Below are 22,986 nucleotides of genomic sequence, written 5' to 3'. Positions count from 1 at the left end.
ACTTTCTATCATCATTGGTGTCATGCTCTAAAACAGCAATAAATGTGAATGTAGAAGCAAGTTTGACTCTTTTTTTATTTTCTTCGGTTTACACACTGCTGTCTTTTCACATTTTCTGTTTCATTATATTTTGTTTTTGTCTTGTTGTCCCTTCATTTTTGTTCACTTTGTAATTTATTATTTATTGATAATTTTTAAATCATTTCAATTTTTGTATCAATCTTTTTTTTTTTTTTCTTCAAAAGCTTTGACCAATTTCTGTAATTTTGTTCACTTATTTTTGTTATCCTGACACAGAAATGGGTAACTTTATTGATTAAAATGAAACGGTGCCTGTGTGGCCTTTATTATTCACTAGCGGGGGTACCTGGCATTGCCCACATATGTAGAGGTGGTGTAGTAAGGAACTCCGAAAAAAAAAAAAGTGGTGATGAGGGAGGGGGGGGGGTCAAAACAATAGTAGGCAGCCTGGGTGGAGAAAAGTGTTGTTAAAAAAAAAAAAAAAAAAGTGGTAGTAGGCAGGCAAGCAGGCTCGAACCTATAATGCGGAGGAGGAAAAAGAAACCTAGTATCTTAGCTGATGCATCCATGGTGAAACCGGAAGTTGAGTGTTGAAATTAAGCATACTCAATTCAACGGAGACAATGACTTGCAAAAATCTAAACAAAAAAAAATGGCGAGTTGAGGGTGAAGGAATTAATGTTTTTGGCCAATTCTTTGTATTTGTCGTCAGAGACATCAAGCTTCAAAATGATACTGATCTCGTCAAGATTCGATGTGTGTGTCGAAAGTTTTTGGCAGACATACAAACACACACACGTTTTGCCTTTTCTATCTTAGATTGGTGTTCATTGATCTTGGTTCCATGCTCTGAAGGGAGGTGGAGTGTTGGCAGTGAGCAGCGCAGTTATTCTTTGCATCGAGTTTGCTCCTACCGTAACTAGTTAAGCTTATCCTCACTTGTCTTGACGTTGCTAGTGACATGGTGCCCCCAGAAGTCATGCTGGTTAACAAGTGCCTCCCAGTTTCCAAGGTCTATGCTGACCTCTTTCATTTTTATTTTACACAAATCTTTGAATCAATGTTGGGGACAACCCCTTTTTCTCTTGTCGGTTTTCAGTTGTCCGTAGAAGTGTTTTAGGATTCTGCCATCCTGCATCTGGCGGACATGTACAAGCCAGGACAGTCAATGCTGATGCAAGAGTGTACATACTAGACACATCTGTACTGTCAAAGACCTTGGTGTCGGTGATGAAGTCAAACTATTTGACACCCAGAATCCTCCTCAAATTGCGTACCGTAAAGGTGTGGAGGTGCTTTTCCTGATGTGCATACTGCACCCAGAACTTGTTGCTGAGTTATTCAAAATTAAAATCGTTAAGATTAGTTTGCAACTAACGAAATTGTAAAGATGTAAGTTAAAGGATCACAGCAAAGATGGGGATAAACAATTCAAGTGTTTCACTTTAATTTGTAAACCTTCAAAATGAATACAGAATTTGAAATGTTTCTAAATTGTTTGATAAGTGATTCTTTTTTCTTTCTTTTTTGGTCATGCAACTATAAAATGTGGATATTTGGTATTGCATTTCATTTGTTATTCTAGCAGCACTATTATTCAAGATCTACCCCATCATGTTGAATATGTTTTCTTAGGAACACATGAGGGTCAGAAGTGAGTGGATAAATAACAATGATGGAGAAATAGCAATCAAAGAAATGGTTGCATTCACACATATACATATATATTATTTATCAGAGAGGAGGTTTGTCAAAGAAAAACATTAGCCAGGATAAAAATAAGATATAATTACTAACATAAAAATCCATGTTCAAGTCCCTACACATAATGAAAATGAGCATGAATTGGCAGGGTAAACACACTAAAAAGAATGCATTGGCATTAACACAGAAATGGGTAATTTTATTGATGAAAATGATTAAAATAAAACAGTGCCTGTGTGGCTTTTATTATTCATTGATTTACTTTGTATTGTCTGGAGACTATTTTCAATACAAATTCTTTGATCAATAGAAAAATTCCATACTGAAATAAATAGATGTATGGGAGTCCTATTTTAATTTCCCAGAAGCAAGATCTGACAATACATCAGTGAAAAACCATATAAAAACAAACATATGACCTATCTATATGCTCATAACATGAATCAGACAAGAAAAACAAAACTTTGGTTTTCCTAAAAGCTGAAGTGGAACAAAATGAGTGGTCATTCAACTTCTCTTATTATAAAATGAAAAAAAATTATACAACATATTCTGAATGTGTACTTGACACTAATGCCGTATTCCATTTACTTTCAACTAAGGGAATAGTCTATCAGGCATATGTATGCAGTATGAGATATGGAAGTTAACCTATGCAGTGAGGCTTGAGAACATGTGTAGCATGAAGAGATGGCATGAATATGACATAATGTGTAATTTGAATCCTAAATGCAGTCTTAGATCTCAGAGCAAGCATTTATTTGGACAGTTTATGGAGATGTGTGCAAAACAGGAAACTTTGATAGTATGACCGGGTTGAAAGAACGGATGAGTTTTTGGGTTGGTAGATGAAAAACAGTTGAGATAGCAAGGTCAGTTCACAGAAGAAGCCAAGTACAAGAATATGAAAGAAAGTAATAAGAATGAACTTGAGAGAAAGATGGATAAATAAAGACTTGGCCAGTGATAGGTTAGTTTGCAAGTCAATTTCTAAAAGCGGATGTTAAACAGAATAGGATGGTAATAACTGTTTCCAACGACATTCTCAAACCAAAATTATTATTGTATGATGCTTTGTTTTAAGATAACACCTCATGCAGAGTGTAATGGTCTCTGCAGGATTTCGTCTGTCACTTGAGATTTCCAAAATACAGAGTTCTTGTTGTTGATTTGACCTGAGAGAAGTGGCCTTCATTACTGAACCATCATTTAGATGTTAATAACTTTGCCAATATTAATGACTAGCATTTCAGCCCAACGTTGACTAGGTGTTTGGATGTGTATGTTGCGCAAAAAAAAAAAAAAAGTGGTAGTAAGAAGGCAAGCTTGAACCCGTACCATGAAGGACGAAAGGAACAGGAAAAAAACCCTGACGTCTTTGCTGTTATGATCATCGCCAAACCGGAAGTGACTTGTGTTTAAATTAAAGCTAGACAATCGAAAGGAGAGGATGACTTTCAAAAATATCGGCGAAAAAAGCGACCCCCCCCCCTGGTAGAAAAGTGTGCAGTTGAAGGTGAAGATATTAATGTTTTTAGCCAATTTTTCGATATTTGTCGTCCGAAAGGTCGAACTTCAAAACCATACTTATTTTGGTAAAATCTGTCGCCTCTGTTGAAAGTCTTAGGCAGACATGCAAACATACATACATACATACATACATTTATATATTCGTAACTAAAAAATTTCGACCCAAACCGATTAAAAAGCTTACCCTATCTCTGAATACCCTTTATGTCAAATTTCAAATGTTTATACCAGAAATTGTCTGAGTAATTTGGTAGAGAACGCAGAGGTCAAGACATTTACTTATTTATATTTACATAACAGTGTGATTGTAAATAAGTACTGAGCAACTCATCTTTATTTTTATTCAAAACAAATGAAGGAGGTTACTTTAGCACCATTTCTGCGTAAGCTTTTTATTAGGCATAGGGAGATTGGTTTATATTAGATGCCAAATATTCTTCATCTCAAATGTAAACCTCTTTTTTTTTTTAGCCTTCATACTTCCTTATGACGTTGCAAATATTTGGTTTCTGTGTTCTCTTCATCATAAATCTGGAATAAAACGGAATGATACTTTCTGTAGAAAAGGAATTGTTTGTTAGTGATTGTGTAGAATTGTATAAGTTGTTTGTATGCACCCGTGCAGTTTTTACAGTTCATTTCACAAGACATTTGGTTGATTGCATCATTTGTGTTTTCACTCCTCCCTGTTTTGTCTATAGATCAGATATTTTAATACTAGTTTGGAAATCTTTTTAGCTTTGAAACCTGCATGTAATATTCTTCCTGTATCAGGATGATTTTGCAAGATATAGAAAAGCTCATTTATGTTGGGTAGATGAACCAGTCTGCAATACAATTGGAAATCATAAATCCATTATTTTATGCTTTTTTTTTTTTTTTTTTTTCAAATTACTTTTTCTATTACAGAATTTATCCCCCCCCTTTTTTTTTTTTTTTTTTTTTTTACCTTTTTGGAATCAATATAATTTTCTGCAGCCTGACACTGGGTATAGAAATACTGTCTCTTTCAAAATTAAATATCAATTGGAGTAAATATAAAAATTGGTAAAATTAATTAAAAATTTTATTTTTTTAATAACATAGTTGAACTAAGACCAGATCATTTCATCTAAATAGATTTGAGTATCTAGTTTGTAGGAATAAAACTATTGATGACCAAAATCAATAAACTAACTTTATTATATATAAAAAAAAAAGATAGATACAAATAGATGTAAAAAAGCAATTTAACATTTTATTGCGATATTTAAGCTTTTATAAACGTTATTAAAACAATTGTGTTGTGTATTCAGATATACAATAACGCTTTTTCTTAAGCTTTTCAGATATTTAATAAAATTTTTTATTTCTTAGCAATTCCTTGTTTTTGTTAACTATACTGACATTAATAATAATGGTATGATCAATATCAGCTATGACTCAATTATTAGAATCATGGTTTGGTTTGATTGTTTTATGGCATATCAACCCTTTTTTTTTAGTTATTTAATGCCACATCTAGTAGTATTTTAGTAAGTTTTTATCCCTCTAGTTCTAGTTTTTAAATATTTTGTAGATTCTATTTTTGTTAACAAATATGTCTATTATGTATTATGTATTATGTAAATTGTCTGCAATTGATAAAGTATAATTTGATAAGTTTATCTTAATAAGTTTTAATAAAAAAATAATTTGGACCTTAACGGGTACTACCACTCTGGGATTAGTGGATGTGAGAGTAATCACAATCAAGAAGTGATTCCCACTCCCCAAAGTTCCAAATTGGTGCTTCACCAGCAAATGTAGTTTTACATCCAACCCAGCATTGGTAAAGGTAAAGAGAATTACAATAGTTGATAGGGTAGCTAGAAAGGTATGTGAAAAATGGATTTTACAGTAAGAAGAAAAAGATGGTAGGTAAAACTTTTCATTGAGTACTGCTGTAGTAATAATGGGGTTGTTGGTAACTTAAAAAAAAATCATTTATTTTTTTGGTTATGATTTGACATTTTGGTATTTTAATTCATGTTGGAAAATAATTCATTGAAACTTATGTGACATTTGTGTTTTCATTGTTGGTTTAAAATTAATGCACTTGCATGAAATGCTGATTTTTAATTTTTAATTTTCAGTAGAGAATTTAATAACAGATGCTATTCATGCACCTTTTGCTTTTGATGTTGTTTTGATTGATGAAAAAACAAAACACCTAACAGGTTTATTCCTTTTTATTAATGTTTGTTATTTTTTAAACTTTTCCTAATGCATTTTTTAATTGCATTTCTTTGTTAATTGCTTTTTATTGACATGATTAATTAATATAAGATTAGAGTTGGGTTCTGTTAACTCAGTTTGGCATTCTGTTTGCATAGAACTGAAGTCAAAATATCTCATGAAACGAATTACTGGCTGCCCACTGGTGACAATGGCTGCTCATGGCAGTCGGAGTACCACTTATTTCTGTGCTATGTCTTCAGTTGAAAAAGGATGATAGCTACCTCAAACAAGTGATTATAGACAGACATCCAGGATAATGAAGTGAGCCACATCTGGTTATGCAAATCACCCATTTTCCTGGCCAATTAATGATATTTTGGGCTTCATATAAATAAGTACGCATTTGGTTTATCCAGTCGGTTTGTTTGGTGACTAGTCTGCCAGTCAATTCTAGTCGGTTGCAATAATTAATGTTTGTCGGAGGTTCTGCTTGTTAAAGATTTGTAACTTTTTGTCTCTTTTTTTTTTTGTTTTTGTTAAACTTTAAATTAGTTAATGACGGCTCGACTTAGCTTTCTGTGAATCCTGTTCACTGTCTTTTAGGAGTCAGGGTACAAGCAATAACCTGATTCAGTTTTAATTTGCTATACTATATAAACTAAATAAAATTTAAACTGTGGCAACAAGACTCTTTGTTGCCAGAGTAGAAAAAGTCCTTCTCTATGGTGCTGAGGCATGGACTCTTACAAATTTGCTGAAGAAGAGCACACTGATACTCCGGATGGCCCTCAGTACATCATGGAGGAACCACGAAGCAAACTGATAGCTTTATGATGACCTACTACCAGTATCACTGAAAGTGCAGCAGAGAAGGATGAGAGTCGCCGGTCACTTCATGAGAAACAGCAAAGAGGAAGCAAGCAAGCAAGCTAGTTTTCTGGATACCAACAGATGGACACCCACACCGTGGTAGAAGGAGAATGACCTACATTGGCAACCTGCTACCGGACACAGGATTGAAAAGTGCCCGAGACCTGCAAACTGTCATGCGAGATTGAGAGAACTGGAGAAGTCGTGTAAATTCGGTGGTGAAGTGTCCTGAAAGATGATGGAGATGAGATGAGATAAATGATATAAAGTAAAATATAAACTGATTACATTAAAGTAGAATCCAATATGAAAGCTGCTAACATGTGCATATCTTATTAGTTATTCATCGAAACATGGGTTGAGTGCAAGAATATGCAATATCTAACATTATATGCCAGGAAAAAGTCTGAATTTGCTTACAATAAAACTACTTAACAAAAGCCTATGAAATTTTCTGTAAAAAATCTTTCAGGGTGTTTGATTTTGATCTATTCCATAAATACACAAAGTAAAAGCTGACCTTTAATAAAGGGGGAAGGAACTTGGCTCTTTGGGATTATAATTTAGTATGGCTATATTTTAACGGGAATTTCCATGGCTTTTATTAATATTATTATGAAAAATAAAGTCTAAGACGTCTAAAGAAATGAAGATGCACATTTTAACAATGTAGCTAATTCTCAATTAGTGTAGATAAGTGGTTTAGCTTCACTGCAACCTGAGTAGGTAGACCTATTTATAGAATGGTGCTGATATTGTTATACCTGATAAAATAACTAAAAGGCGTAAAAATAAATACATGAGAAATCAACGTAATCAATATGAATTCTGATTTGTAATGACACACTTTTAGAATCTGTAAATAAAAATTTTATTAAAACTTTTCTTTAATTTGCGGATGAATATTCAACAATCTGATTAATTTAAAAATTTTGATGTGATTTTTATTAAAAAAACAACACTGATTATTTTAGTTTCTTATTGAAATAACATCTTATTTTTCTATGAATTTTGGAGTCTGATTTTTTTTTTATTTACTTAAACACAAATATTTTGAAGGTGTGTTTTTCCAATTTATATTTTGTTTTATTACAGGTAACTTAAGAATTTTGTCATATCTTCATAGGAGCAGAGATATGAGTACTTTCGAACTTTCTTGACTGGAGCAATTTTGTTTTGGTTAATTTGGATTTTTGTATAGTATGCTGTAATCGCTTTGGCACATCAATTCTCATTAGATTACTAAAATTAAGCAATATTTAGCCTGAGCAGTACCAGATAGGTGAGCATTTGGGAATACCAGGTAATGTATTTAGGACATCGACACCACCCTTCAAGAATTAAAAAAATTAAATATTGTCATCTCTTCTGACAGGGATGTACAAACAACTGTGTGAACAGTCTGTGAATTTGATAGTCCTATGAAACTTCCTCCTTTGGAGGAAGCCAGTTCAGGCTACTTAGGATTAGTTCTGCTTCAGTATGGTTTATGTAAACGACTAAGTTCTCTTTGATTCTCTCTCCTCTGATCTTAAGCACATGGTACAATGAATGAGGAAAGAGGTGGTTGGTTACCTTTAATGCATCTAAAACCAAGTTTCTATCTTTACATTATCAACGCTCTAATACTCATCTGGCATCAATTGAAATGAATGGCTCTTGTCTTGGGGAGGCTTCATCTTTTGACAAACTTCTGGGCGACTTTCACTCCCGATCTGAAATGGAACACGTATATCAAATCCATTGCCAAGGTCACTGGAGAAATGGTAGGATCCTTCTACCGCTCCAGTAGATATCTCACTCTTGATGTAATTCTCTACCTATACAAAAGCCAAGTACGGCCAACATCTGGGCAGGAGCTGCTAGAAGCAGCTTATCCTGCTTTGACAGAGTTCAAAATAGACGTTGTAGCTTAGTGGGGATGCCCCTTTTTCTTCTCTGCAACCTCTTTCTCACAGAAGAGATTTTGCGAGCCTGTCTCTGCTTTATCGTTATTTTCATGGCAAGTGCTTGTCTGAGCTTCAATCTATGGTCCCCCCTCGCCAAACTTTCACAAAAAACACTCGTCTAGCCAAAACCACTATCAATAATTTTCCCCACTCTTTATCTGTGCCTAAGCCTAAATATAGATTCAACGAACAAAGCTTCTTTCTTAGAACTGTATGTCTATGGAACTCTCTTCCGATTGCCTGCTTTCCAGCTGACTAAAATCTGATTGTCTTCAAGTCCAACATAAACAAGTTCTTGATGAACCGTCCCCCTAAGTAATCCAATTTACAAAATTTCCACTACTTATGTTTACTATGCTATAATCACATTGATTAATGTGTACCCATTAACCCTTATCCTCGAGTGGCCTTCGGATCTTGATAAGTAGTGATTCCTGTGTGGAAAAAAACAAAAAACAAAACCTAATCTTACAGTGTTGTTAAAATAAAACTGTAATGAGAAAAATATTTTATTACCTCTCCCCTCTCCCCATAAGATTCTACTTTTATTTTAGATGATAGCATGTAAACATCCCGAAAAACTTGTTAGAAAGGATAAAACTGAAATATCAATTATTTTACAGAGGGAAATCGGTTTCATATATTAATTTAACGTAAATGGTTTCCCATTTCCAAGCAATACTTGTATTCGAAGTTATTTGACGAAAATTATTTTTACCACCAACCCTAAGTACAAATGGTTGCTAGTTAAGGTTAGGTTTAGTATTAAGTTAGAAGACTTTAACGAATGCTTTGAAAAATAATTTATTGGGGAGGGTAAATGCGTCCATATCATTGTGAATTTTGATTGAAAGTGTTCCCATCTTTATGATTTTGTTGGTGCAAACTTAAAATCGGTAAAAATACAAAAGGGGAAAAATAAACAAAATGTTCCAGTCAAGAAAGTTTAATAGCACCAAGATGTGTTTATATTTTTTAACTGTTTTTTAAAGCTGAACTAATACTGTTAAAATGTATTCTGTACTATAATAGATATTAGTTTTAATCCATGTTTCAGAGATGAATGCCAAAGAAAACCCTTTTTCTTACTGATCGCTCTTTTTCCTCATAACATTTTTAATTTCTTCACTAAATACTCTTTTGCCTGATGCCATCCCCGTCTTTTCACAGATTCAGATTTTGAACTCCTTGACCAACACAGCAACTCTGACTTAGCTCACCTTCAATTGGCTGCCAGTGTGAAAAATGCTTTACCATCGACAAGTCGGTCAAAAATTAATTTTAAATTCAAGAAACAAGGTTTGTCTGGTCCACCTTGTTTCTTTTTATTTCTATTATTATTATTATTATTATTATTATTATTAAGCCTTCAGTATTTTAGAAAGGAATTTTAAATAGGAAATATTTGTCATATTTTCAAATTATTTTAGAGAATTTTTTTTCTTTTTATTTCTATTATTATTAGGAATTTTAAATAGGAAATATTTGTCATATTTTCAAGTTATTTTAGAGAATTTTTTTCTTTTTATTTCTATTATTATTATTATTATTATTATTAAGCTTTCAGTATTTTAGAAAGAAATTTTAAATAGGAAATATTTGTCATATTTTCAAATTATTTTAGAGAAATTTTTTCTTTTTATGCATCTGATCATAAAACCGGATTGCATTGCTTGCTTTCTAAATGTATATATATATATATATATATATATATTTAAAATTTAACACGTTCAACCACAAATTTTATACAATCACTTTGAATTTGCCGTTGTTTGTTTGACATTACAGTTGGTTATGTTGCATGGTTACCAATCCAAACACGTTCCGGTTTTGAAACTCTTCAGAAGTAAACCCATATACCCTTATCCTCGAGTGGCCTCTGGGCCCTGATAAGTGGTGATTCCTGTGTAAAAAAAAAAAAAAAAAGGCATTACTTAATTTGAATACCCTGCTAATTTATGTTCTTTTAATCTGAGAAAAAATATGTGAAAAAACATTTATTTTAAAAACAAAATCAGTTTATGGGTATTTTTATTTACTATATTAAAAAAAAGCAAAAAAACTTTTCTGTCAGTATTAATTATTTCTATAAAAATCAATTTATGGATATTTTCATGTTTTGACCTACATTTTCGGCAAGATCTTAAAATTAAATCACACCATTTACTTGTGAGAATTTTCAAAACCAGAACTTGTTTAGATCGATAAATACACAAACTTGTCATACAGTTTTATTTTAACTCGTTCGCTATTAACCATAAAATAGCGTTGTGTGTGATTAGTTACTAAAACATTTTCTGAAAAATTTGTAAAATTTTGTTGTCATTTCATGAATTATTTGAGTGCTGATCTTTGTTTTGGCCACAACCATCATCTATGTATCTCAATCTGAATGTGATAAAGAACTGTGGAACACATTAACTTGTAATTGCTTCCTTGCAGACTGTCTTTAAATCCAATGTCAACTATACTTGCCATAAAACTGTTCTCATAAGTAACAAAATTTTGTTCATTCCAGTCACTGTTTTGAATCTTCTCATAATATTATTCATCATTTAACTGGCATTTCCATTTCATTAAGCCTTATCCTTGAAACAATTGGCCTTCAGACCAAGATCACAGATACTACACTTCACCTTTTCTGTCCTCAGTCAGTGGAGGAGAAATCCTTCATGACTAAGACAATTTTAATTTTTTTTTTCCTATCCAGAGTACCTCTTTTTGAGAAACTGGATTTTCCCCACATTAGAAACTAACCCTGTGTCTAAGTCTGCCCTCGTGGGGAGGCAAGTAAATAGGAATCCTTATGTTTAAGTGGATATTGATCTTTATAAGTAACGACTCATAAAATGCTGCAAAATTCACTATTGATGAAAAGAAATGAAAAACCATATTCTTTTTATTTATAAAACAACTGATTGGGTTTTGTTCAGATTACTGTTCTCATCTTGTTTTTCGTACAATGTTTCAGTCGGTGTAGCCTTCGACATTCGTCAAGCATGTTGGTCATTATCTTGGAAAAGAAAGAAGAAAAATTACTGGCTCCGTAGATGGTTTTGTATTCTTGAGGTTGTTTTTTGTTTTTTTTACCATAGTTTCACATGTGTGAAAAAAATTTGGTTGACGAATGGGAGGCAACTGTGATAAAGTTTGACAGGAGATTATCTCCCTTTTACCATTAAAATTTTAAGGAGGGGGGGGTTGTACAAATTTTTGTTTTTCCTACAATTAGAGGTTCCCATATGCTGCTAATTTCTATGCTTAGTGTGCTTAGTAATTTTTCTATTTTTAGTATATGTGTCATTTCTTGGAGTCGTCTGACTCTCCAGCTTGCATCCCTGTCATTTATTTTGAACTGATTGGTTTGTTTATAATTCAGATGGAAGTTTTTATTTATTTATTTTTTTTTTTTTTAAGCAAAGATGAAAATTTTTAAATCCATCATTTTAGGGTTCCTTTCTCCTCAACATTCTAACAAAACTAGGATTATAGTTAGAAGCAGCAGCAGCTATGAATGTTGTTTCACATTTCGACTCTCAATTGGACAAGCTTAAATCACTAGATTCTTTCAACCAATCAAAACTCAGATATTTGCTGCCTAAATCTCACTTATGCTAGTTTGGGGAGGGACAAAACACATGAGAAACATTTATATACTTCTGTATGCCTAGTGAAACACACCCATTAAATATTTTTGTAAATTTTTGAGATGAGGATTAATAATTTGAATTATTCAGACTACTGATCTCATCTCGAGTGTTATTCACATGTTTCGGCCAATATAACCTTTGTAGTGATCAGTGTTGACCGCTTGTTGGGATTGAGGTCACCGATCTGTAGGTTGTGTGTTCAATATTTCATAGGAGCTGTTGCATTGAAGGTCGGAGGTTGCCATTAATAGATGAGACATAGTAATAAACAATCAGGAGTAAGTTTACCAAGTACAGAAAAGGATAACATGTCTGTCGGGGCACGTGGAAAAATTGCATGCATCAACTTGGACAATTTGAATGAAAGAGAAAGACAGATAAAGGAAGTGGGTAAAGAAAACAAAACAGGCAGTAGAGAATACCCCCTATCATGACAAGGGCAGATAACCGGTGCATAATTGAATAATTGTGTGCAAGACGTATGTAATTGCATATCAGTTCCAAAAGGCATCTGCCCATAACACGCCTCCTTTAGATAGCCAGAGGCTAAGAAGAAAAAAGGTTGCAGCAGGAAAAGATATTAACAAAAGAGTTTGAAGCTTGTGTAACTGTGCGAAAACATCACAGGACGACATTGTGAATCGTAAGTGCGAATGATTGCGGGTGTAGACCGTATTGTTTTGCAGAGTCTAGGAAGCATGCGCAAGTGTCAGTATAGTTGGTTGAAGTTAGCTTGCGTTGGTCGCAAATGTGTCTATGTGGAAATTATTCCGTTCTGAGAAAAGCGAGTTGTACGAGGAAATTATTCCGTTCTGAGAAAAGCGAGTTGTTGAGATTAGCACATACGTTTGCAAGTGAGTCTGCGAGGAAACGGGTCCATCCGTAGAAAAGCATAGTGTCAATGTTGTTCATGTGATCAGTGTAATCAATGAATCAGTTGGATTGTGAACGTCCGGGAATGAGTTTCGTTGTGTGCAAGTTGCAGTTTAACTGCTGTTTGGCTGCGGTAACTTCTGTCGGTGAAGTCGTTGTGAGCTTCAGTAGTTTACAGTGTTTGCCAAATGTCCTTGTGAGTTTGCTTGTCGCGTTTGTTGCTGGAAAGTGTTGATATGCTATGAGATGTTGCTAGAAAGGGTTGGTATGCCATAATATGTTGGTGTAAAGAGTTGATATGCCATAACATGTTGGTGTAAAAAGTTGATATGCCATAATATGTTGGTGTAAAGGATTGGTATGCCATAACATGTTGGTGTAAAGAGTTGATATGCCGTAACATGTTGGTGTAAAGGGTTGATATGCCATAACATGTTGGTGTAAAGGATTGATATGCCGTAACATGTTGGTATAAAGGGTTGATATGCCGTAACATGTTGGTGTAAAGGGTTGATATGCCGTAACATGTTGGTCTAAAGGGTTGATATGCTGTAACATGTTGATGTAAAGGATTGATATGCTGTAACATGTTGGTGTAAAAAGTTGATATGCCGTAACATATTGGTGTAAAGGGTTGATATGCTGTAACATGTTGATGTAAAGGATTGATATGCTGTAACATGTTGGTGTAAAAAGTTGATATGCCGTAACATGTTGGTCTAAAGGGTTGATATGCTGTAACATGTTGATGTAAAGGATTGATATGCTGTAACATGTTGGTGTAAAAAGTTGATATGCCGTAACATGTTGGTGTAAAGGATTGATATGCTGTAACATGTTGGTGTAAAGGATTGATATGCCGTAACATGTTGGTGTAAAGGATTGATATGCCATAACATGTTGGTGTAAAGGATTGATATGCCATAACATGTTGGTGTAAAGGATTGATATGCCGTAACATGTTGGTGTAAAGGATTGGTATGCCATAACATGTTGGTGTAAAGAGTTGATATGCCATAACATGTTGGTGTAAAGAGTTGATATGCCATAACATGTTGGTGTAAAGGGTTGATATGCCATAACATGTTGGTCTAAAGGATTGATATGCTGTAACATGTTGGTGTAAAAAGTTGATATGCCGTAATATGTTGGTCTAAAGGATTGATATGCCGTAACATGTTGGTCTAAAGGATTGATATGCCATAACATGTTGGTGTAAAGGGTTGATATGCTGTAACATGTTGGTGTAAAGGATTGATATGCTGTAACATGTTGGTCTAAAGGGTTGATATGCTGTAACATGTTGGTGTAAAGGATTGATATGCCATAACATGTTGGTGTAAAGGATTGATATGCTGTAACATGTTGGTCTAAAGGATTGATATGCTGTAACATGTTGGTGTAAAGGATTGATATGCCATAACATGTTGGTGTAAAGGATTGATATGCTGTAACATGTTGGTGTAAAGGGTTGATATGCTGTAACATGTTGGTGTAAAGGATTGATATGCCATAACATGTTGGTGTAAAAAGTTGATATACGATAAAGCATTGCTGGGCTTGACTTTCTTTAAACATCAATATGAAGTCAAAAACTCTGTTGTTGAGATGACGTGTTGTCCATGAAGTAACATGGCTTTGTATTATATTTTTCGTTTGAGTATTTTCGGTTGTAAAGACGGAGAAAAAATATGGCAAACAGTGCAAGAAAATCACAGCACACGGGTACACATTGTTTTTTTTTTTACATAGGCATCACCATCAAGGCCAAGAGGCCACTTGAGGATAAGGGTTAAAGAGTGTACAGTAGAAATTGGACAATATAGTAATCGTTAGTAATGGAAATTCGGTAAATTTGTTAACTTATATGGAACGGCTCATCAAAAACTTGTTTACGTTAGACTTGAAGGCAACCATATTGTAGTCAGCTGGAAAGCAGGAAAATGGAAGACAATTCCGTAGGCGTGCAGTTCTAAGAAAAAAGCTTTGTTCATGGAATCTACACTTAGGTTAAGGCACAGATAAAGAGTGAGGGGAAACTAGTGATAGTGTTTTCTGCTAGGCGGATGTTTCTTGTGAAAGTTTGGTGAGGGGGGGGACCATAGAATGGAGCTCAGACGAGCACCTGCCATGAAAATAATGATAAAGCAGAGACAAACTCGCAACATCTCTTCTGTGAGAAAGAGGTTGCAGGGAAGAGAAAAGGACATCCCCCACAAGGCTACGAAATCTATTTTGAACTCTATTAAGGCAGGATAAGTCCTTTCTAGCATCTCCTGCCCAGATGTGGCGACAGTACTCCATCCTTGGATGTACCTGGCTCTTATATAGATAGAGAATTGCATCAGTAGTGAGATATCTATTGGATCGATAGAAGGATCCCACCATTTTTCCAGCGGCCTTGGCAACAGATTTAATGTATGTGTTCCATTTAAGATCAGGAGTAAAGATCAAGCCCAGAAGCTTGTCAAAACATGAAACCTCCCCAAGACGAGAGCCATTCATTTCAATTGATGCCAGATAGGCATCAGAACATTGATGATGTAAAGATAGGAGCTTGGTTTTAGATGTATTAAAAGTAACCAGCCACCTCTTTCCCCATTGTACCATGTGCTCAAGATCAGAGAAGAGAGAATCAGAGAGAACTTGGTCATTTACTGTCTTAGATGTGCTACCATAGATAGTAGTGTCATCAGCATAGATGTCTACGAATGATGTAAGGATGTGATTTGGGAGATCATTAATATAGATCAGGAAATGAGTTGGGCCCAGGATGGACCCATGAGGGACTCTAGCATTAATACAAAGAGCTTCTGATTTCTGCCCATCAACCACTACTCTTATGAACCTATCAAAGAGAAATGATTTAATAATTGAGAAGACATTTCCAGCTATACCATAGCTGTAGATCTTGTGAAGTAAACTTTTATGCCATACCCTATCAAAGGCCTTTGATATGTCAAGAGCAATTGCCCTAGAAAGGTAGTCTCTGTTGAGAGATTCGCTAATCCTATGAGATATAACTGTAAGCACATCTGCTGTAGATCTAGCAGAACGGAAACCATATTGCGTGTCACTAAGAAGAGTAATTCTGTTCTGTAACTACTTTCCCAGTTGACTACAACATGGTTGTCTTCAAGTCCAATGCAAACAAGTTCTTGTTCACCTGTCTCCTTAAATAATTAAATTCTACCCAACTTCCATCACTAACGATCATTACGCTGTGGTGATATCTATATATTAATACCAAAGCGTGTGTGTTATTTTCTGTGCCACGCTTACATCCGGGTCGTTTAATTGTTATGAACTCCCATTTCTTGTCATAAATAATTTTACCAAGAATTCTTAAGTTTTGGTTTCGGTTTTGATTATAACTGATTGCACTCCAGTAATCTATTTTTTTTTATAAATAATTTTATCAAGAATTCTTCATAAGTTTTGGTTTTGATTATGGTTAAAGGAACTCAAGTTATATATATATATATATATATATATATATAAATTCCTGTTCACATACACCTTTCAGGATAAAGCTAGAACCCAGAATTAGATAGAATCGAGCAATTGCATCGACAACGGACAACGCCAGACCCAAAGTGGGTTTCGATGTACTGCATCTCATCAGTGACGTGCTCCGACATAGGCGCGAACCCAGGTCGTCGCACTCATGAAGTGTGCAATACTGACAACCTAACGATATGGGCCAAGGCGCAATCTATTGACTATGCCTCGATTTTTTTAAATTCTTATATTTTCATCCAGTTCTACATTCTACGATGTGACGAGCAACGCGTCATATACAACTAAAATAGTTACTACTGGTATGCAGGCGGTAGATATCACATCTTACAAACTTAACTGAAATTAGCCGACTCCCCAGACACGATTACGGAACAACCTTATTTGTTGAGAGACATCACGTCCCTACGAAGGATGACCCGCCTTTTTTTTTTTTTTTTTCTACATATATTTATCTATCTATAATCTCCTCTTAATGTCTAATATATATATATATATATATATATATATATATATATATATTGTTTTCATAAGTTTTTATTTTGGTTTAGATTCAAGCTAATGCACCCAAATCATATGGATATATTTTTTTATTTTTGAAATCGCAACTTTATAATATGTAAAAATCGATAGAACATTAACTCTATAATAATATATATGCAATCTGCAAGAATTAAAATATATTTAAGTGTACTTTACGACCGGGTTTCGCCGGGCATTCGTGCTAGCTTAGATTTGGATTTTAACAAAAAAAAAAGTTACTATAATATCAGAGCGTCTCCATTTACACTGAACATCTACAGAATGCTGTCCCGCTAGTACTTATAATACTATAGGTAACAGTTTTGGCTAATTGGTTAGCATTTAGTTTTCACAAGTTATTTCAACTCATTATTGGTGGCATTAAAATATTCCCAAAATGACTCGGTCGTTCACAGTCAGCATTCATACCATTTAAAATCGCATTTCTTCTAGCTCAGGTATTTTATGCAAGTTATTTTTTCCCTTCTTTCTCTTTTTCTTTGTTACTTTCTTCTTTTTAATTTTTGTTAAGCTAGACTGACCAAGTCTCAAAGTAGATGTGTCAGTCTTTGTCTTTTCTCTCTCTCTTCTTAAGGCTTATATTGGTGTCAGTCACATGACCAAATACGTGAGTGGATTGTATGTACGTGTTTAGTGGATGATTGGATGATTGCAATAGGTTACAAGTACTTTTAGCAGTGGTTATGACATATGTCATCTCATAACAGAAATAGACATGTTAACGAGGTAAGGTTTACAGAAAATGGCACACATCTTTGCTCTTTCTGGTTCTTCATAAACTGTTTGTGCGAAAATAAAAATATGTTTGCTCATGGTACAATTGATAATAGAAATACAGCTTCTAAAATCCTAACTCACCTAGTCATAATATGTAACAATATATATATATATATATATATATATATATATATATATATATATATATAAATAAATGACAAAAATTCAAATTTCAAGATGTTGACCATCTTACCGTTTATTTCTTTAAGTAAGTTGACAAGCACAATTCTTGTTTGAATTTATTCCACCATTAACTCATCAGAAGAAAAATCAATTTTAAAAGAAAATAAAGGCATATGGCCATGATTATAAAATCCGAAAATTGGGAGAGAAGTTACAATTATTTTTTTATTTTGTTATGCCAATATATAGCAAGTGGTAAAATGATTTATGGCAAAATCAATTATTTATTAATGTATGTATATTTTTTTTATTTTTACTACCAAATTTTATTCAAACTAGTTATAACTAGTAGTTAAAATATAAATACAATCCTACCAAATATTTGTTTTAAATAACTTGTTTCACATCGCCATATATGTTTTTTTTTGTTTTTTTTTTACATGGAGGTCACCACTTATCAAGGCCTGGAAGCCACTCGAGGATAAGGGTTATTACGTGTACAGTAATCAATGGGATAGCATCGTAGTAATCGTTAGTATTGGAGATTTGATAAAGTGTCTTACTTAAGGGGGAGGTTCATCAGGAATTTGTTTATGTTGGACTTGAAGACATCCAAGTTGTAGTCAGGTGAGAAACAGGAAAACGGAAGAGTTCCACAGGTGTGCATTTCTAAGAAAGAAGCTTTGTTCATGGAATCTACGTTTTGATTTAGGCACAGAGAATGAGTGGGGAAAATTACTGACAGTGGTTCAGCTAGACTGGTGTTTTTCGTGAAAGATTGGCGAGGGGGGCCAAGAGATTGGAGTTCGGACGAGCACTTGCCATGGAAATAACGATAAAACATAGACAGGCTCGCAACGTCTCTGTCAAGGCAGGATAGGCTGTTTTTAGCAGCTCCAGCCCAGATGTGGCAGCAGTACTCCATCCTTGGACATACTTGGCTTTTATACAGATAGAGAATTGCGTCAATAGTGAGATATGTTCTGGAGCGGTAGAAGGATCCCACCATTTTCCCAGCGACCTGGGCAACAGATTTTATGGACGTGTTCCATTTCAGATCAGGAGTAAAGGTCAAACCCAGAAGCTTGTCAAAACATGGAGCCTCCCCAGACGAGAGTGTTTTTAGTTTTGCTGTATCACATCTCTTCATTGTGGTTAGGCTTGCGAGTGCTTCAAGCTGAGATTGAAACATTTTGCTAGCAGTCAAATTTCTTAGCTGTTGTGCAGTCAGCACAAGCTACATAGCAATTGAAATCTTAATGCCTATACAGGCATTATAAGCTGCTTAGTATACATCATTCTTTTACAAATAGCTTTTGCATTATCACTAACGACATCCAGTGATTTCATTTACCCAAGTGCTCAACCCATGAAGATGGAGGTGAGATCAATTTTTAATTTTAACTTATGCGTTTAAAATATTTTTGACATGAACAATTATTTATGATTTTTTTTTTTTTTCAGCCTTGCGTCCAATTAACAACGATATGGAAACTGTGAGTGCCTGTGATGCTGATGATGAGGGCAGCAACAATGTGGAATTGTGTTCTTCTGCTGAAGAATCTGAAGTTGCACCAGTTGAAGAGATTCCTCCGGTCACAAATATTGGAAGTCTGTCACCAGTGCTGACACACTTACCATTATCAGCTTCTGTTTTCAAGCCACCAAGAATGTCGATCACATTTCTGATGCTGGCTTCCTTATTCATGGGCCTTTTACTTGGTTTGGTAACAAAATATTCCCTTGGTACGTTCACACCATCAATTTTTTTCTGTTAAAGAGTATTTTTCTAGATACGTCTGCTTTCATATGAAGGAAACGGGTATTTTATAATCCTGTTTGTCATTACTGGCTTCTTGGGTTTTGTCCAGAATTCACGTTATAATAAAACAAAAACAAAATGAAAAGTCTGTATGGTGAACTTTTTTTTTTTTTTTTTTTTCTTTAACTCCTATTCACCCCTAACAAGGCATATCGCCACTATTTGGGGCCATGCCTAGGAAACATTAACATGATGTTGGTTTACGTTACATTTAAACTTCTGCATATCAGTACAGTCAGGGAAAGAGGTAGCAGGAAGGAAATTCCAAAGTCTAGCTGCTTGAGGTAAGAAACTATTAGAGTAGAAAGCTTTCTGGGATTTAGAAACCCCAACAGTGAAGAGGTGTGATTTTGTTGCTAAGTGGGTTTATCGGTGATATGTACGTCGAGGGGGCACAAGTAAAACGAGTTCATCAGAACACATTCCTTTAAAATATTTGTAAAACAGGCACAGAGATGTAACATTACAGGGTTGGAGCTTAGTTGACAAAGTGGGATATATTAGATTGAAAACTCTTTTTTAGACCCTATCCAAGAGGAAAGACTAGTGGTAGATGCACGAGCCCAGATGTGGCAACAATACTCCATGCATAGGCGAATGGTGGCCTTGTAGAGTTACAGGATACTGGTAGGTATGAGTAGTCTTCTAGCACGATAGAGGGAACCCACCTTCTTTGCAGCAGCCTTCGTAATGTCCTCTATATATTTGTTCCAATTCGTATTATCCGTGAATGTTAGACTGAGGAGTTTGAAGTTTGTACATACCCATGATGAAACAAAAATATCATATTTCAAAAATCACATCAATTGATCAAGTAGTTTTATTTTTAAATAAGAAAATCAAATGACTGTCTCATCTGCCATATTGAGAAAAAAAAATCTACAGAAACAAAGAGAAATAACTCAATACTTTATACTAGATGTTTGTTGTAATGCCTACAAATTCCCATTAATCACTTAAAACTGATTATTTTTTTATAAAAATGAAAGTACTTAATGAATTTATATGATTTTTGGAACATGATATTTTCGTTTCATCCTTCCTAAAAATGATATTTTCGTTTCATCTTCCTAAAAATTTTTGTGGACCTTTTTGATTAGGTGTAGGGAATTATTATGGTGCACGCTTAAAGATTAATAGGAATTAGTATTACTGCAAAAATTAGCACATATTTTTCTATATTTAACTTGTCAAAGGCTACTGACATATTTCCTTTGACATAAAGCATTTCTGAATCAAAGGGCGATAACTTTTTCTGTTTTTAATGTCTAATTTTACATAATTCTGTTTGGGGGGGGGGGTTGTATGCGCAATTCCTTGTGGCATTGTGTAATCTATTATATAAAAATTAAAGTACTTTTTCAAGTATCAGTGCTTCTTACTTGAAAGGTTTCATTTTGTTTTTTTCTTTTAATTATTCACCTGAAAAAACTTTTCTTTGAAAAATGTTTTTTGAATCTTTGCAGATCCTTATTCTCATGAACAATTATCAGAAGACATAAATGAGATACATCGAATGGTAAGATTTTTGAAAATATTAATATAATCATAAGGGCCTCGTCCGAACAAGTCCATGTTGCCATTTATGAGGGTCATTCCAAAAGTAAAGCCTCCTATTTTTATTTTTAACTCAAAAAAGTTTAAGAGCTACAAAACCAGGAGTGATACCATTAAAATGAGCAAACTTTTGTGCTACAGAATTTATTTTTCTACATAGTCACCACCATTCTTAATACACTTTTACCAGGAATTCAGTGATGCATCTCTGCTTTTGATGCAGGGGTTGCTCTTTTAGAGTCTCACACCATCAATATGTGCAACACAGAGATGGAACTTTCAGGGCATGAATGCATAAGTTAAGTCATCATAACAATGCAATTTGTAATCCCATCTGATCCATTCAGGCAGAATGAAAAAAATAGGAGGCATTACTTTTGGAATGCCCTTTGTAGTATTTTTAAATCATTTAGTTATTAATATTTGAAATATTTAAAATCGTGCCTTTATGGCTAAATTTACCAAATATTCAAAAGTGGGATGAAATAAAATATTAAAAAAGAATTTTTTTTTTTACTACAACATGGCAAAGAGAACAACTTCATCTACTTAGGAAACTCAATAAACGAGGAATACAGTATGGACTATGAGTTGCTGTGCAGGATAGATAAGGCCTCAGCAGCATTTAACCAGCTTTGCAAGGTTTAGAGAGACAAGAAATTTACACTTAGATCTAAATGAAGATTTTATAACATCAACATTTTGTTCACACTTCTGTATGGAAGTGAAACTTTGCATCTTAAAATCAGCCAAGAAAAGAAATTAGATGCGTTTAATTTGAAGTGTCTTAGAAGAAGGATTCTAGGGATTGAATGGAGTAATCAAATTACCAACCAAGAAGTCAGAAATCAGCTGGTAGTGTTGCCAATAATCTGCAAATGACGGCTAGACTGGGTCAGACATACTCTAAAATTGATCCCAGAGAGAATTGCCAACAAAGTTCTCCAATGAACCACTGATGGAGAAAAAATGGCATGAAAACCAAAAATGAATGGGGGAAAAAGATAATTGAGAGAGATTTGATTGCAACGGAAAGAAACTGGACGGACACTGTGAATCTGGCAGGAGTTCATAAGTGCAACAAAAAGAGTCATTTATTAATCACTTTCTCCCATTTTCCCACATTAGAGCAGTAGCATGCAGGAGAGTTTCTCCTTTCTCTCTTAATCAGCCACTACCATTCTCTCACTCTCTCTCCGTTTATAGCAGACTTTTATTAACACTTGAAGTACTTTTTTAAAATTTAGTTGCCTCAATAGGAAATGACTTCTATTTTCCTTATACCAAGGAGATTTTCGATGAGATAAACAAATTTTTGCTTGAAATAGTCTAGAGTAGGGGTTCCCAACCTGGGAGGCTTATACCCCCTAGGAGTGTGAGAAAAATTGACATAAAAATTAGGATATTGACTATATATTACTCTTTTGCATTTTTTTTCTTTTGCAATGTACTAACTTCTTGCTTTTAGTTTAGGATTAAGTATTGTTATTAAGCGGCCATTAAATACATGACTGAATAGATTTGATCCGACCATGTACGAGTTCAGAATGCCCTAAAGTTTAGGACCTAAACTGAACGTGTTAACGGTATTAAACGAGTTCAGCTGCTGCAGCACTGCTTGGCGACTGATGTTTGTTCAGAATATCTATATACGACAGGGTAGAACAATAAAACTGTCGCCATAAAAAGACATGATTCCATTTCCATTTGATGAAAACTAGTTTCCTTTTTTTGTTGCAGGCCATCACCTAGTTTGCCAGTGTGTACACATGCCCAGAGCGATAGAAGCCTTCTATCATATCTGAAAGTGATACAATGTTCAACGAGCGAGATCGGAGACGCGCCACTG

General features: G+C 34.4%; 1 protein-coding gene across 1 annotated transcript in view; it reads left to right on the top strand.

Moving 5' to 3' along the window:
* Positions 1 to 22,986, top strand: part of LOC145269771 (uncharacterized) — a 95,199-nt gene that overhangs the window by 52,359 nt on the left and 19,854 nt on the right. The window contains exons 7-9 of the mRNA XM_080125496.1: positions 9,444 to 9,572; positions 19,223 to 19,504; positions 21,047 to 21,099. Coding sequence (XP_079981622.1) covers positions 9,444 to 9,572; positions 19,223 to 19,504; positions 21,047 to 21,099 — 464 coding nt within the window. The remainder of the gene's footprint in view (positions 1 to 9,443; positions 9,573 to 19,222; positions 19,505 to 21,046; positions 21,100 to 22,986) is intronic.

Source organism: Euprymna scolopes, chromosome 4 (genome assembly GCF_053919585.1).
Source record: "Euprymna scolopes isolate OS-2025 chromosome 4, ASM5391958v1, whole genome shotgun sequence".
Taxonomy (NCBI): domain Eukaryota; kingdom Metazoa; phylum Mollusca; class Cephalopoda; order Sepiida; family Sepiolidae; genus Euprymna; species Euprymna scolopes.
This window is presented reverse-complemented; position numbering and strand designations above follow the sequence as displayed.